At 38.8% G+C, this 16,866-nt stretch overlaps 3 protein-coding genes across 3 annotated transcripts; 1 reads left to right on the top strand and 2 right to left on the bottom strand.

Moving 5' to 3' along the window:
- Positions 1 to 1,794: 1,794 nt before the first annotated feature.
- On the bottom strand, positions 1,795 to 2,914 carry LOC131320019 (auxin-binding protein ABP19a-like). The gene has a single exon (XM_058350549.1). The coding sequence runs from the start codon at positions 2,664 to 2,666 to the stop codon at positions 2,034 to 2,036; it is 633 nt and encodes a 210-aa protein (XP_058206532.1). The 5' UTR covers positions 2,667 to 2,914; the 3' UTR covers positions 1,795 to 2,033.
- Positions 2,915 to 7,025: 4,111 nt separating this feature from the next.
- Positions 7,026 to 9,105, top strand: LOC131320027 (probable glucan endo-1,3-beta-glucosidase BG4). The gene is made up of 2 exons (XM_058350558.1): positions 7,026 to 7,118; positions 7,662 to 9,105. Exons 1-2 carry the CDS (start codon positions 7,051 to 7,053, stop codon positions 8,695 to 8,697), a joined length of 1,104 nt encoding a protein of 367 aa, XP_058206541.1. The 5' UTR covers positions 7,026 to 7,050; the 3' UTR covers positions 8,698 to 9,105.
- Positions 8,796 to 13,949, bottom strand: LOC131320026 (12-oxophytodienoate reductase 3). The gene is made up of 5 exons (XM_058350557.1): positions 13,776 to 13,949; positions 12,077 to 12,217; positions 11,007 to 11,137; positions 10,676 to 10,858; positions 8,796 to 9,595 (listed from the first exon to the last, which is right to left on the bottom strand). The coding sequence occupies exons 1-5, from the start codon at positions 13,856 to 13,858 to the stop codon at positions 8,949 to 8,951; spliced, it is 1,185 nt and encodes a 394-aa protein (XP_058206540.1). The 5' UTR covers positions 13,859 to 13,949; the 3' UTR covers positions 8,796 to 8,948.
- Positions 13,950 to 16,866: the final 2,917 nt, after the last annotated feature.

A 16,866-nucleotide genomic window follows, 5' to 3' on the forward strand; every position in this document is an offset into this window, starting at 1 on the left:
ATTTAAGGCAAAAATAACGAAAATGCAAAAACAAGGAAAAAAGCGAAATAAGTTAACCAAACCCCCAAAGTGTATTTAAATTGAAATACTATGCAAGCTTGCAACCAATGAGAGTGATTGTTTTGTAATGCAATACTTATTATTATTATTATTATTATTTTATACTCCTAAATTCCTGATTGAATCAATTCGAGAATATTACAAGTATAATTAATTGGAATCTCATTAACTATTATATTACACATCGATGGGTCAAAAGTTAATGTCAATTTGTGGAGAAGTTTTTGGGTGCCGGGCGGTACCACACATGTGGTATCCGTCGGGGATCTCAGCCGTCCAAATATGTTTTGGATGGTTTGGATTTTAAAAAGAAAAAAAAGAGGAGAGAGAGCCGTCGGGTGAGGAGAGAAAGAGGGAATAAAAATCTAGTCCGTTCAAAAATATTTGGACGGCTAGAATTGCCAACGGTACCAGTCATGTGGTACCCGCTTAGCACCAAAAATATTCCTCCAATTTGTGAGTGTGGGTACCTGTGATTAGTGGTTCTGTAACACAAGTGGAAAAAAGTGGTGTGCAAGCCCATCATTGACTTATGATTCTTATCTAGTAGTTAGAATAGATGACTGAAGGGAAACTGGGTAAGCTATGCAAGACAACTGAGTTTCTGGTTCTGGATGGCCAATAACATTTTTCTTATCTTATCTTATGCCATAAAAGAACCTCCTTTTACCTCAACCACATCCCTAACTGCAGATTTTCGATATCGGGAAGGGTGAGGTCGTGGCTCCATAATCTATAAAGGACAACTAATTTGTATGAATTGCTTAATTGGGGGTAAGGTTGCAAGTTCACTATGAGTGTCAAAAGTTTGCTTATAATCGAAGTCCGAAGACAATGAGCAAAACAAAAAATCTAAATATATGTTATTCACATTTATCAGAAAAGCAGTACATGATCAACATGGGTTGATGCTCTTCAACCATTTTTAATTTTATTCCATTTTTTTTAATAAGTAACCATTTTTTTATTCTTATTTGATCAGAAAGAAGTACATCAACATTGGTAATATTTGAACCCAGATATTGAAGAGGTCCTTACCGGTTTGAAAGTTAAGATCACATAGCGTACTACAGAGACGAAAGAGTTTGTTTAATACTTGAACCTAAATATTGAACAGATCCTTACTGGTTTGAAAGTTGAAACAACCACTTGGTGGTCTTTCAACTTTCTTCTCTATCTTTCTTTGAGAGAACCGATTTTTGTTTTAATTGGGCGCTAACAATAATTGTTCAAGGACGGGCATTGTGTTTGCATTACATGGTTCCCAGGTCCTTAATTGCTTCAACATGCTATTTAAGGACCATGATAAGAGGGTAAGTCGGGAGTGTGTGAATTAGACAAACATTCTTCAGCTCCATTCACAACCCAGTGAGAAATTCGGACCACACTTTTCAAGAAGATAAGGTTACCTAAGTGATATTTACAACTTCATCAAGTTTTTCATTTTTCATTTCTCATCAACATTTTCGAGTTCACTGCTAATAAGTCTTCTATTATGAGAGAATTCAAAGTTCACATTACTCTGAGACCAAGAGCTGAAAGTAGTTGTCTAAGTACTCTGCAGATCTTTTGCCAAAGAGCTAAAAGAGATTGATGGGAAAACACCTCTGCTGAAAGGACTGGAACGACAAGTAACCATGATATTAAATTGTGGTATCGAGAAACGTAACAATATCAGTAATACAGCCTATATCGGACTGTATCGCTGATAAGTAAGCAAATAACAATATCAGAGGTCCAAAGTGTTACATAACGGTTTTTATTTAAAACGATGCAGATACAAAAGTCTCAATAGGGAAGCCTTGAGCTTAATCAAATCACATCCAAAACAAAAAAAAAGAAAAAACACAAAAGCAAAGCCAGAAAGAAAAACACACACATGACTAGAGACTCTCTTAATCAAATCAAAACAAACCAATTAGGAGACATCATATTTTTTTATTAGGGACAAATCTTCAAATACTAAGAAGCAATTAACCAGTGCCTCCCAGGACAGCCTTGAGCTTCTTCACCTGAGCATCATCAAGGAAAGTGACCTTCTCCACAATTACAGAAGGCAAATCGTTTGCGAAAAGAGCGAAATCTAAGAGTTGCAGTCCCGGGCTCGGGCTGTTGAAGCTGGCAGTTGCTAGTGCCGGAGTCTTCCCGGAATTAAACTGGAAATGCAGCAACCCCTGTGGGAAAACCATGACATCACCCTTGTACAGAGTCTTGAAATAGACAGTGTTGGCAGAGGAAGAAATGAATCCAGCGCAGATTATTCCTTCCACCACAAAAAGGATTTCCGAGCCCCCTGGGTGAGTGTGGATTGGCACCACTCCATCCACGGCTAGGTCCAACCGGGCTATGGAAATGCCAAGCCCGTTGACACCCGGGAATTGGGGTGCAAATGCTGGGGTGACCGCGGCTTTTATGAGATTGGAAGTGTTCCCTGGAATGGCCAAGGCATGATAAACGAAATCGTCTACGGTGACTTTAGCAGGCTTCTTGCAAGAGAAGCCCGCTGGTCCATCGGGTAAGGATGGGTCTGCTACGCAGAAGTCCAACACTGAAGCATGGGAGGAGGAGAAGAGGAGGGAAATGGTGAAGAGAATTGGAAGAAACATCTTCACAGGTGTAATGGCTCTGTGTGTGTGTGATAGCCCTTTTAGAGTTGGTGCGTTCAATAGGGGGAAGGTGATATTTATATACTCGCTTTGTCCCGATTTCAATAACTTTTTTTAAATAATACAATGATTACACGGGAAATGTTTTAACTTTTCAGCTCAACTTTTTTTGAAAGATTATGTTATTCCAATAGAAAATGGCAAAAAGGAAATTTGAATCGTCAAAAAATCAAATGAACAAACATATTGGGCCATTTAAAAGTCTATAAGTGGACAAATAAATTGGGTCGGTGGGAGTAATGTGATAGGCTGATAGCATGGATATTCTTTTGGGAACTGCTATTGGTTGGTTACAGATATGGCCATGTAGGATTTTTTAAGAGAACTGATTACATGTTGTAAATGAGTTGGGTACTAGGTTGTGAATCTTGGCTTGTAAACTTAACAAGCTTGAACAATTAATGTGTTCAAGTTTTGACTCATTTGTCATCGGTGCAAATTTCAAAGAGCTTAAATCAGGTCGATCGCAATCTTGAATTGAGTTTGCTTGAATTTTTTAGACACAGTATAAGCCTAATGAACTCTAAAATGTGTTCAAGGTCGGCTTATTTACATAATCAAGCGAACTTGAGACAAATTGTTAACAAGTTTAACATGTGTCGAGCTTGAGTAGCTGAGTTTGTGTTACAGGCTTATAATAGCCCTGTTTGAAAAATAAATAAGAGATAAAGTAGCAGTGACATTTTGAAACAATACGTCGTAATTGTGGATATTATCTTTCAAAATGTACAAATGGACTATAAATCGTCACATCAGTTTATGTTACAGGCCTATAATCACCTTGTCTGAAAAATAAATCAGGGATAAAGTACCAGTGACATTTTGAAACAATACGTCGTAATCGTGGATATTATCTTTCAAAATGTACGAATGGACTATAAATCGTCACATCGATCACACTACGAAATTCTTGTGAGAAAAGATCAGATACAAAAGAACACCTCAACATACGACAGATTCTAGGCTGTGATGCATGTGAGTGTTTGATATTTTTTTCAGACAAAAACAAGAAGACCCTTTTGTTTGAAAATACAGAATCAAAGAAGCATATCCTGCCCCAGTCAATGGAGATATCAATTCTCGAAAGAAATCATGCCTTGATGTGTGGCTGATAAATGATAGTAATACACTGCTTTTTCAAAATTAGATTTAACAAATTTGCACCGATAGATTCACCGGGAAAAAGAATAATTTGTACTGATAGGAAGAAGAAGATTGCAAAATTTCCAGCAAGTTGATGCAATGAGTTTGTCTAACGAAGGTAGAAATATCAGAATGTGGTCCATGAGTGATCACATGCACGTTAATGGATAGATACCATTGCAAATGAAGACATTTTTTGACAGCCAGAACACGGTTTCTGCAAGTTTTCCTTGTCTTTGGTAACCTATGGACTAGAAGAAAATTTTTTTTTTTTTTTCACTCGATAATTGTCTAGCCTATTCTTAAGAGGATGGATGGGGATAGGGTACCACTAAGCGTCAAACGGGTGGGGCAAGCCCAAATTAAAGGGTATCAATTATCACACCAAGCACTCGCACTTCATGCGAAAATCGAACCCTTACCTTCCATGTAAAAAAGGTAAGGAAGTGCTGTTGGGCTACAAATCTGTTGGCATGGACTAGAAGATGTGGATCTTAGAAATTCCCCTTTCTCTAGGGTGTGGATTTCATAGGACATGGGAAAAGTTTGATGTCTTCCAGTGATTCTATTTCCTCATATGTAAAAGTACTTATTTTTTTCTTTTTAGAATCATCTGTAAAGTACTTCTATGACTAATCGTATCTAGAGCATTAAAAAAAAGAGTTCAACTTTTGTCCGCCGGTGGTGGAAACCGTGGGGGGTTCTGCTACCCTTCGTTTATTGTTGTAATCCAATCAATTTTTTTTGCGTGTGCATGTAGTATTCTGCAGGTCTTACATAACGGTTCAAATTACTATAATAAACGTACAGTGGAGTTTCCACCGCCGGCGAAAAGAATTTAATTAAACGCAAAAAGAGAAATGTTAAGCATGATGAACTGATCAATTAAGTCTCTTTGGGATGTGGGGGGGAAGAAAAAAAAAGCTCTTTAAGGCGAGTTTTAGTCCCAAGTCCGAAGGAGTTTGTGTTTCACTATATATGTGACATGGATACTTTTCAATGTACACAGCTCATAGGTAAGTTATGAATGTTATGTTATCGTACATGTTTAGTTCAAACATTCACTTGACATAACCACATTCGTAATTCGAGTTTGTCATAAAACTTTGGGTTCAAATGAATACTTGAGAAATAGAAAAAACAAACAAAAAATACGAATATTTTCCTGCGTCTCGATGTAATTGAAAAGAGTTAAAATGAATACTTCAAGAATCCCTCATATTTAAGATTAGGAAAGTAACAAAACTTTACAGTAAAGGGTCCAAAACTGAAAAGGTTAAATCGTTTATGAAATCTACCAGCTTTAGGCTTTCATAAGAATTCGAAACGTTACGCACAGGATAAGGCAGTAGTTGCCATCCATTTTCGCAGGAAAAAACAAAATATTTTGGTACATAAGTGGACTGGGGGAAGCTGCTGTGCAGCTTCGTGCTGCGGATCCGCCGGCGAGGCCTTGCCGGCATCGGTTCAGCGATCGGAGACGTTCACGGCGTAGAGCTCATCAAGTTCTATGTGTGTGCCAAAAATCAGCTCGATCAAATATCGTTAAGTGCCTCATCTGAACACATATAACTTGAAAAAAATGGATTCAGTGGTTTTGATCCAGTGTTTTGTATTCATTAGGATTTTTTTTTTCAAGTTATATGTATTCCGATGAGGCACTTAACGATATTTGATCGAGCTCATTTTTGGCACACACGTTTAACTCGACGAGCTCTACACGGTGAACGTCTCCGATCGCCGGACCGATGCCGGCAAGGCCTCGCCGGCGGATGCGCAGCACGCTGTGCAGCACGAAGCTGCACAGCAGCTTCCCCCAGTCCTACATAAGTACCAGTACTCCAAAGGCCCACTCATTCGGTTTGGATTTTGAAGGAAGTTTTAAAGTGTAATGAGGAGATAAATAGAAAAAAATTATTGAGAACCGTGCACAGAAATTTTGAACACCAAATGAACAAGTTTGGACTTTATGAGCAACACAATACGATAAAACATACACTTTTCCCTGGTCTAATTCTGCGTACCTTGCATTTCTGCTCAAGCAGTGCTACAGTCACCGCACATGTCTGCCACACGCGTATGGAGCCCACTCCAGGTCCCACAAAATACCGAAAAATACCCATAAATTTTAAAATAATTTTTTATGGAATGCTGTAAAAAATCAGCTCCGACGAATATTAGTAAGTATTTTTTCTAGATTCATAGGGGCGAAATTGAGCTCCTAGTATTTTGACTAAACCGTAATCATCAACATTATATCTTCCTTGGTATTTAGATGGCGCGTGAAAGCGTGTTTCCGTTTTACATGCTCATCAAGAAAAAGGAGAATTGTGTTTCGTTTCTTACTTTATAATCCTATAATATAATGTTGGATTTATATTCTTTTGCCATGTAGTTATGTTGAGGAAAATCGGGATTTAAAAACGTACATGTTAAAATCCTATGATATTATGTTTGATAATTAAATTACCAAGAATATAGACTTCATTCGTAAAAAATGCCTTGCTACGTGCACAACATTTTGAACACACTTCTCAAACACATCGATCACTCGATTGCGTGACGTTTGTTTGTAGCACTAGACGTGTAAATCGTTGATGCAACAAAACACATCGATCATATATTGACAAATGAATTATTCAAACCAATTTATAGTAAAAAGAAGAACTTTAACGATCCATTTTCTCAAGAACTGTCCGATGATTATAAGGAAATTTAAATCAATAGTACTTGGTCGGCCCCAATCGGTACTAAGGCTCGATTTGGTTTGATTACGAAATGTATAGTTGATATATGCTCACAAATGCACTTACATGTGTTAAAAGGAATCGTTTAATGGAAGATTTTGAGTGTGTGAATGAAATTATGATAATTTGAATCATGAGTTTAATTGGGCATGGTTTAACCGGAAAGAATCATGAAAATTAATTTTAGACATAATAATGGTGGGGATCAATTAACGAATTGTATAATGGCATGAATAAAAATTAAAAAGTAATAGTACATGCGTTTCAGGAGTCATTTATTAATGGGAGATTTTGAAATTGAATTTGACAAAAAAACATAGTAATATATGATTTCGGAGTACCTTAAATATCTTTAAATGATTTTCGAAATTGTACATTTAATTTCGGCACTCCGAGGTTGAATGTACAACCTCGGAATACCTTTAAATAAAACCATGATCCTTTCAAACCTTTTATCAGAACAAACTTCTTCCATGGCCTCGACCTCATTCCGGTTCCGGTGGTAAGACTTACTTTCATACTTTTTTTGTTTCTTGGTTCATTTTTTCTTTTTCAGTACATATAGAGAGAGAGTTACTGTTACGATTTTCGTAAAAAGAGTCATGCATCGTCTTAGTTGTCCATCTTGGACATCGTCAACATCCCCGCCTAGGCACAAGCATGGCCCCGAGTCTGATACCATGTTAAAGTTGCGGCCCAGCTCCCGCTTGGAAGTATTGTCTGCTCTAACCCAACTTAACGGCCGGTTTTATGAGTTTGTCCCTCCGAGCCCCAAGTACACCTTCTACATGAAAGCGTCACGCACCACCTTGCATTGCATGTCCATTATGGACATCGTCTGCTTCGATCATATTTTGCACCTACTCCTTCTCTGTAACCTGTTGTAACCGAGAGCGTTTTACACTATGTACGTACGACTAGTAGGCCATGTAGATACCTATATGCATTGACAGAGCCATCTCTTGTGCAAAATTGAATGTTGTCCGACTTTTGAATGCTTCAGGGTGATTACCAATTTGTTCTTTCTTTTGGCATGTGATAACAGGTATTCCACGAATAAGATGGCCTCTTCTTCATTTTGGCTCTCATTGGCTCTCTCAATTACACTAGCCCATGGCCAAGTTTGCACCACAGGAACAGGATCACTTTGCGTAGGTGTTTGCTATGGGATGATGGGGGATAACCTACCTTCTGCTGCTGATGTGATTGCTCTTTACAAAAACGTTGGTATCAGCTCAATGAGGCTCTTCGAACCAAATCCAGACGCACTCCAAGCCCTACGAGGGAGCCAAATCGACATCTCGTTAGGCGTTCGAAACGAGGATTTACCGAGTATAGCCACAAGCCAAGAATTTGCCAATTCATGGTTTTCATCTAATGTGGCACCTTACTTGAACGACATGACAATTGAATATATCACCGTCGGAAACGAAGTTGTTCCAGGGGAGTATGCTAGTTATGTTGCACCGGCAATGCAAAACCTTCAAAACATTCTGGATACTCAAGGCCTAGCCGGTGTTTCGGTGACGACTGTCCTGTCCACAGCAGCCCTAAGCACCTCGTATCCGCCTTCGGCTGGCTCATTCTCAACGGATATTGTCGAAATTCTGAAGTTCTTGTCAGCACAGGCATCACCACTTATGGTCAATGTGTATCCCTACTTTGCCTATGCTGCAGATCCTGCAAACGTACCCTTAGATTATGCACTATTTACTGCAACCAGCCCAGTGGTTCAAGACGGGAACTTGAGTTACCAGAACCTGTTCGATGCTATCATAGACGCGTTTTACTGGGCGATGGAGAGAGAGGGTGTGACGGATGTTAGCTTGGTTGTGTCGGAGACTGGTTGGCCATCTGATGGTAATGGGGATTTCACCACCCCTGAGCTAGCCGCCACCTATAACAGGAACTTCGCGGAACATATTTCCAAGAATGGGACACCAAAAAGGCCTCAGGCTTACATAGAAGGATACATATTCGCTATGTTCAACGAAAATCTCAAACCTCCAGGCGTGGAGCAACATTTCGGACTCTTCCAACCATCGAAGCAACCTGTTTATAGCCTGTTCCCTATCCATTGATCAACCTGTTTATAGGGTTCCCTATCCATTCATCATTATGAAATACATGTCATGTAGTTGGTATTGAATTCACATTCAAACTCATTCAAGAACAAAAATTATAAACTCAATGCAATGCTTTATTTTCTAGAAGATTGTCTAGATTAGTACAAGCAACGAGAAAATTCGAAAGCAGGAATTAACTACTAGATAAGTAAAATTTCTTCTCAAGCAATACATTCAATATTCTTGAAGATACTGGTATCATCAAATTAGAGGCGGCTCTGGCTTCCTTTGTTTAGAAAAGGGTAGTCTGTGTACCCAACAACAGGATCGTGAGTATAGAATGTAGCCCTCACATACCGGTTGAGGGGAGCATTGAGTTTGAACCGCAAGACCAAATCCGGATTCGCGAGAAAAAGCCGCCCATAGGAAATCAAATCGGCATCGCCTTGTTCCACCGCTTCGATTCCGAGTTCCCGAGTGAACCCGCCGCTGCACATGAAAGTTCCCGTATACGCCCTTCGCCACGTCCTCAATAGCCTCGCCTCCTCGTCTGCGCTCCCGTGTCGACCCGACTCTGTTTGCCCGTAAGCCGTGTAACGCGGCTGAGTCACATGGAGATAGGCAAGCTTTGAGCCCGAGTCCAGTTGGAGCTTGTTGAGCCTTTGAATGACCGCGAGCCCTAGGGATTGAGGGTCAGAGTCGGTGGCGTCAAGGTGGTCGATAGCGGGTGAAATTCTGATGCCCACACGATCAATGCCTATCGCGGAAACAACAGCTTGGAGCACTTGGATTATGAATTTGCAGCGGTTGGAAAGCGATCCGCCATATTCATCCATTCGATCATTGATTCCGTCCTTCAGGAATTGGTCGATGAGGTAGCCGTGAGCCCCATGGATCTCAATGCCATCAAAACCTGTACATAGCATGATTATTCTGTGCAAATGGGTAGTATTGAAAATGGTGGTGGTCAAGGGGGAACAAGAAAAACAAAGAGAAGAATAGGATATATGGTGAGCTTAAAGCAACACAAAAATGGAGGAAATATTTGGGATAGTAGAAACTAGATACCATTGTCATACTTCAAAGATGCCGATCGGGAAATACCTATCGGTTGAGTCCAAGTTCAACCAGCCAAAAAAGACTTAGAAAACCTTCTAGTACATGCCAGCAGTTTGAGAAAGAAACATGCATGACTCCCAACCGAACAAGTACCTAAATGCCTTGGTCAAGCTTCTAAGCTCTAAGACACCAGATAAGGGATTTCCATGAAAATGTGTAGAAGTTGTTCCTCTTTTCCCCATAGATGAGCATCAAGTTCACTTTTATTTTAGAGTTAACCAACATAAAGTTTGTGTTTTTATTCCCAAAACTAAGAAAAAGAACCCATCCATAGTCACTCTTCAAGGCCCCATCTAACTAGTGGGGTGGTCGCTCTTCAAGGCCCCATCTAACTAGTGGGGTGGTCGCGTAGCCAGAAGGGACGGCGGTCGAGAGTACATGGTCCAGGGACCCTTCATAACAGGGTTAACCTCCAGGACCAGGGGCCGGCACAGGTTATAATATGGCAACCAAAGGTTTCAGAAAGCTTGGTAAGATATTCATCTTCCTCATACGTGCTATCAATTTTTGTGTGGGCCTTTCCATAAAGGATTTCACACAGGTTTTCATTGGGCACGACTAGTGAACGGTGGAATTGATCCAGGATAAGTCCGTCCATTGGACCAAATACCGAGTTGTTGACAGGAAACCAAATTACCAAAATTGCAAAGTTACTTTTCATAAGAAATGCTCATATTTTGAACAAACATTGAAGCGTCAAAAGTATCCGCAACAATTCTCTAGGCAAAACAGCTCTTAATAGGTACCACCTAACTCAAGCTATTTGCCTATTTCCCAAGTCCGAAACCATTCTAGATTAAAGTGATACATGAATCATATGATTGATGGCACGTATGCATAAAGTGCTTTATCCATAGTATAAAACTAGACTAACCAGCTTCAATAGCATTTAGAGCGGCCTGACGATAATGTCCCACCACCTCCGGTATCTCGGAGGTTTTCAACGGTCGAGGGTTGGGGTAGGTGACATGTGTTCCATCTGGCATGAGTATTCTCCCCCTGTTTGATATGGGCTTGCTAGTAGATGAGATCGGTGCAGCCCCATCCGGTTGATACACTAGTTCATCATTCATGCAAAAGTTAGCAAATACACTAAAAAATGGTCATTACACAAACAAACAATTACTCTGAGCTAAGTTGCACATCTATACTTCACTTGTAAATTATAGCTCTGTATCAAAAGCCGTTGATTTTGGCTTCCATACCTGGGTGTGATGCTCGGCCAACATGCCACAATTGACAGAATATGATGGTTCCCTTGGCGTGAACAGCATCAACCACTTTCTTCCATGCCTCCACTTGTTCCTTGGTATAGATCCCTGGGCAATGTGGAAACCTGATCCCAGGATTTCACCCCCAATTAAAGATAGAAAATGTCAACCAGATGTGATCAATTGATGTTGTGCATTGATAAACATCACATAGCCGGCTCGCGCTTGCATTTATAGGCACCTCCCTTTACCAAGTGAAAAATGATTCTTTACAATCTCACCTCAATGATCACGACCGTTCATGTTGTCTAGCCCGTTGAGAGCACCAAGCGCACCAAAAATTAAGTTGGTCGGATATTATTTGATATGATTTTAGAACACATTCATCTTGCAAAAATAATAACGCAATATTGGATCAAAATCCATTTTAACCATTTCTTGTAATATGAATGTGTTCCAAAATCATATCAAACGATTTGCTATCAACTTGGTAACTAGCATACTTGATGCTCTCGATGAGTTCAAAAAAATGAACGATGCCAATCATTGAAGTGAGCTTGGAAAAAAAAAAAAACTTTTTTGGGCTGAAATTGTACTCTCCGATCCATTTGTCTCCCATCTGACAAATGGCGATGAGAAAATTTTCAACGCAACGGTCATTTGTAACGCCTCTCTCACATGGGGTGGGACCCAGACATACATGGAGCCCACATCCTGTGAGATGTCGTTACAAATAAGAGTTGCGTTGAAGTTTTTGTTGTCGAGTGGATTGGGGAGGAGCTGGACTCTCTAAATCTGCCTTAAAAATAGAGGACTTGATGAATGATAATGAGCTGGGCCTCATTCTTTCTTGTTCAATGACTCAATATCCCACTCATGGTGAGAAGTCCCACTCATAATAAAGTTTGGGCTCCAATTATGCACGGGCCGCTAGTGGGCCCAACAAAGCAGTAGGCCACAAAATGGGGGACACGTGAGTTGGCGTTATTGGGCCTGTTGGGGGAATAAATTATGTTTCCTTTGACTCAAAGACCCTGGACATGAGAAAAGAACTACGAAATTACCCAGCTGCTGTGGGGGAGATCAAGGTGCCTTCAGTGATGAGGAATCCGCCGGGGGTTGATCTCTGAGTGTAGTATTCAACCAGGGCTTGATTTGGAATCTCATTCAGTGCTCTGCATCTAGTCATTGGTGCCAGAACCACCCTGCCAAATATGAAACCCCAAATTCAATATATATTTTTTTATCAAAGTTGGATTCCAAAACCCAATGAAGAAACATTAATTAACTGCTCAGAATTTGTTTAGTTAATCAGACATCTTTCTTTGTTCATGAAATAATATAGAGTAACTACATAACAATAAAACAATTGCCTCAAAAGTCACATCTTCCATATTCGTCAATTTTTTTTTTTTATAGTAGCATTTTTATGAATGGTTATACCCTGCCAATTTTCAATTGGGGGAGGCTTTCCGGCGAAAAATTGTTCAGTGCCCCTCTCTCCTTTATTTGGACGGTGCTCGATCCACTCCAAACTCACCTCGAATGATTCAAGTTGTTCAATTTGCAAGGTGCGTTTAGTGAAAGGTTTAAGGATAAAATTAGGTTCATCGAATGTTGAATATCAACATGATCTAAGCACATTTATTTCGGGAAAAAAGGGGTCATTTTTATCGTTTCATAATTGTTGGTATCATCCAGGCAGATTTTCTTAGATCAGGTAGTTATTAACATTGGATCAAGCAGATTTGTCTTTATACAGAGCCTCTTAGCGAAAGTGCCTTGTAACGCGAACAGCTTGGACTTAAGTCCGAACATTTTAGGTTAGGTAGTTTCAGTTGATCAGGGTCGCTATGTTGGTTCAATCCAGCCCACCCTTTTGGTCTAGCCAAAAAAATTTGCCGGTGGAGTTAGAAGACAAAACTGAGAAGCCTCCTCCTAGGGGTGCAAACAAGCCGAGGTTTATAGTGTTTGAGCTCGGGTCGTGTGTAAACGAGCCGAGCCCTGAACGAGCCAAACCTGGCTAATTTTCTTAACGAGCCTCTTTAAACAAGCCGAGCCTATAATTATGAACCGAGCTTTTACGAGCCTAAAACTCGAGCTCGAGCTCTGCTCGATTACTAAACAAGTCACGTCGAGCCGAGCCGGACCACGAGCTCCTCGCGAGGAGCTCGATTCGTTTGCAGGCTTGCAGCTGTACCTCCTCCCAATCAATTGATCCAAAACCCACTAAACATTTGCTAGAGAAGTCGGAGGATTAAGAAAAAAATTGCTAGAGAAGACACATCTTTCTTTCATTTCTTTATATTTGGACCATAAAGTCACATAATTCTATATTCATGACAAAAACCAATGCCAAGAATAAGAGGGCCAAACAATCGAGTGCAAACACCATGTCCTTAAAATTCGATTGGATGCCTTACTTGTACGCTAATCGACCACTTAATTTAAAGTTCCCTACTAATTGACAACTTAATAATACTCCCCAATTGATCAGAAATACTAATATTCTGAGCAAAATTTCGGCGACGGAAGCAATTATTGACCACCAGCTAAATTTGCAGTGAAAAAAATACAGGCCTTCCATAGATATATTTTTTTCTTTCATTCTGTCGGCCGTCCAATTTCAGAGGATATGAGATTCTAAGAAGGCAGATGGACTAAGATCGGGTGGTGAGAGAAAATCGGGAGCAAAAAGAAGCAGCGAATGTGGTGAAACGAACACACACACACACACACAAGAGGATAATTAGTAGTGATCACCTGTGAGAGAGGCTGAATTTGCCCATCTTGTATGGAGAGAAGAGAGCTGCCGCGGCCCCTTTATCCGACGTCGTCTCAGCCATTTTTTTCGATTCGTTCGAGAATTTGAACTTGATCAGATGATTCAGATCAGAAGTGAGAGAAAATGCAGAGAGAAAGAGAGTAAAGAGGGAAAAGCAATTCGGATTTTTGTAAGGGAAAGGTTTGGTGGGGCAGGGCTGGGATCGGGTGTTGAAGGATACACCGTGGGGGTACCCTTCTTCGGCATGTGATGTTCGTGTTTTTCGTTATAAAATAATAATAGTAGTAATAATAATACGCCGTGTCGGCTTAAGGTGGGCCGCGGTGACGGGTGTCAATCTGTTATTGGAGGATAGTCTCAATTTGACTACTGATCATTGACCTTTCTTTAGTCCACCTTCCCGTTTCCCACATTTTCTTTTGTAAAATGCCAAATTCGTCCGATAAGCATAGGATGGTACTTCCTCGTTCTTTTTCTTTTTCTTTTTTTGTATTTTTTGATATTCGTGCCGTTTTTTAAACTCAAATTTTTAATTTATAATATTTTTCATAATTTAAAAAAAAATTGTATTATAAATATAATCGAAAACTATCAAACAAAATTCATATTGCTTATTTTTTTGAGATTCATATTGGAAGATATAAGAGTTTAAAGAACGACACAAACGTTGAAAAAATCCAAAAAAAAATAAAAAGGAGGGAGTATATAATATATATATATATATATGTGTGTGTGTGTGTGTGTGTGTGTGTGTGTTGATGTCCAAACAAAAAATGTATTGATATTCAAATTTAGTATTCATTATATGCTTGTTATCCTTCACCTAGAAGGAAGAAATTAGCAGGACCGTTTTCTTTTTCGTTTTACTACTAGGATTTTTTTTAGGGGTCGGAAGGACTTACACTACTTTATATGTATAAGAAAAATGGCGAGAGGACGAAGGATACAAACTACTACTGCAATACTATTTCACTTATAGTGAGGTTTGAACTCAAGATCTCTCAATTTTGAGCGTCAATGAAGTGTCAAGTGGGCTAGAGCTCGTTGGCTACTACTACTACTATTTACGTTTTTTGTTTTTTTCGATTCCGCTTTAGTATTTCAAATTTATGTTTCGTAATTATTCTTAACATAAATGTGTCAAATTTATATCAATCAACCTCCAAGAAACATAATTTTTTTTGACATAATTGAGGGTATCGAATATCATCGACGTGTTCTAAAAAGTAAAAAGGAATCAACCATTAGAGTGAATCCAAAAAAAAAACAAAAGGCTTAGATGAATAGATGATGCTTGGTTTAGTCCCACAAGACAAGAGGACCCGAAAGAATCTCAATCCTACTGTATTAGATTTATATTTAATGGTCTAATCTACGTGGATTGTAATCTAACTACATTAATGGTGGATAGACTCACGCTTTGTTTGGTTGAGATAGAGTATAATTTAGTTTAATTTTGATAATTGATGGAAAGAGAAATAAGGTAATAATTGAAGAGATGGATAATGATTGAAAAGAGATAAAAAATAATAATAATTAAAAAAATAAGATAATAATTATAAAAAAAATAAGATAATAATTAAAAAACTAAACTAAACTAAAAACCGAATACAACCAAATACTGTACTTTTCTTCCCCCTATTCCCTTCTTGTACAGAGAGTACGAGGCATGACACTCACAGTGTCACTCACCCCTTGTGGGGCTCTTGCTGCCTTTTTTTTTCTTTTTGTTCTCTCTTTTATTCTCTTTCTTTTGTCTTCCCTGTGTCACATGACACGGAGTAATAAGAGCAAGGGCCCACACCGGGAGAGTTGCATGCCACATACTCCCTCCGTCCCAAATTTTTAGACTCCGTTCCAATTTCTTCCAAAATCTTATTTTTCAAAAAGAAGGTAATTTCAAATTTAAATATAACAAAAATAAAAATTAATTTTCAATTTTTTGCACCGTTTAAAATATCTCAATGAGATCTATCAAACAAGATCTTTATTGATAGAAAAATTATTTGTGTAAATACGTGATTTTTGACCTTGAAATTACCTCTTTTTTTTTAACTTCTTTTTTTGCCCTCTTAGTCTTATACGGTTTTACGTGTAATTTTTAATTACTTATATCTCTTAATGTATATTATTTTTTTATGTTTTTGGAAACATTTACAAAATTCATATTACATATTTTAAACAATATATATTGAGAGATATGAGCCATTGAAAATTACACGTAAAACCGTAGAGGACCAAGAATTTGGAATGGAGGGAGTATTTTTTTTGGATAATTTCATGGATACTCTTTCCTGGTTCGTACGTAGTACATGCCATTTCCCTTTCTTTTGTGGAGGCTAGTGCCTTGTTTGGATCCAAACTCAAAAAAAATTGGGTTTAGTTTTTGAGGTAATGAATAAAGAGAGAAATTTAGGTAATAATTGGAAATATGGGCAATGAGTGGAGAGAGAAAGAGAGAGAAAAAAGAGAGTAATGATTGGAGATGTGGTTAATGAATGGAGAGAAAAATGAGAGTAATGATTGAAAGTAGAGGTAATGAGCGTTTTTGGAAGTTGATTTTTTTTTTTCAAGTTGCCATCCATCCAAGCGCACAATAAGTGGGAGCCCAATCCAAAGTAAACAAAGACTCACTCTCAAAGGGGCGACAGGCCCAAACCAGATCACTCTTTTGCACTTTTGCTAAATGTTGAAGTTCCAAACTGACCTTGAGCTGCTTACTGGGCTGAAATTTTTGAGATGTTCTTCACCCCACAATTTGTAATGGGTTACCACGTATATTGTTTCCCTTAGCCTTTTGGGCCTCGTTCCGGTAAGGAAAATAAGTACTTAAGTACTTAGTTTTCACTTATTTTTTGAATTAAAGGTAAGAGCGGTATTATTAATCTTATTATGAAGAATTTGCTAGGATGGCATATTCCTTCACCAATTTCTCTACTGTCCCTGTTTTCCTTCAAAATGTAGAGTGGATTGGACATGTATCTTGGTATTACTAAATGTAGAGGATGAGATGGTGATCCTCCATATTTAAAGGATGAAAAACATATACAAAATGTGATGTAATATACA

This window comes from Rhododendron vialii, chromosome 3a (assembly GCF_030253575.1).
Source record: "Rhododendron vialii isolate Sample 1 chromosome 3a, ASM3025357v1".
Taxonomy (NCBI): Eukaryota; Viridiplantae; Streptophyta; class Magnoliopsida; order Ericales; family Ericaceae; genus Rhododendron; species Rhododendron vialii.

What these genes read in the sequence shown, in the direction of transcription:
- LOC131320019 (XM_058350549.1), bottom strand. Translation starts at nt 2,666, where the DNA reads ATGTTTCTTCCAATTCTCTTCACCATTTCCCTCCTCTTCTCCTCCTCC.
- LOC131320026 (XM_058350557.1), bottom strand. Translation starts at nt 13,858, where the DNA reads ATGGCTGAGACGACGTCGGATAAAGGGGCCGCGGCAGCTCTCTTCTCT. An exon ending in AAATTCAGCCTCTCTCACAG is followed by an intron (nt 12,218 to 13,775) that starts GTGATCACTACT and finishes CATATTTGGCAG; the next exon opens with GGTGGTTCTGGCACCAATGA. An exon ending in ATCTCCCCCACAGCAGCTGG is followed by an intron (nt 11,138 to 12,076) that starts GTAATTTCGTAG and finishes TCCTGGGATCAG; the next exon opens with GTTTCCACATTGCCCAGGGA.
- LOC131320027 (XM_058350558.1), top strand. Translation starts at nt 7,051, where the DNA reads ATGATCCTTTCAAACCTTTTATCAGAACAAACTTCTTCCATGGCCTCG. An exon ending in ACCTCATTCCGGTTCCGGTG is followed by an intron (nt 7,119 to 7,661) that starts GTAAGACTTACT and finishes ATGTGATAACAG; the next exon opens with GTATTCCACGAATAAGATGG.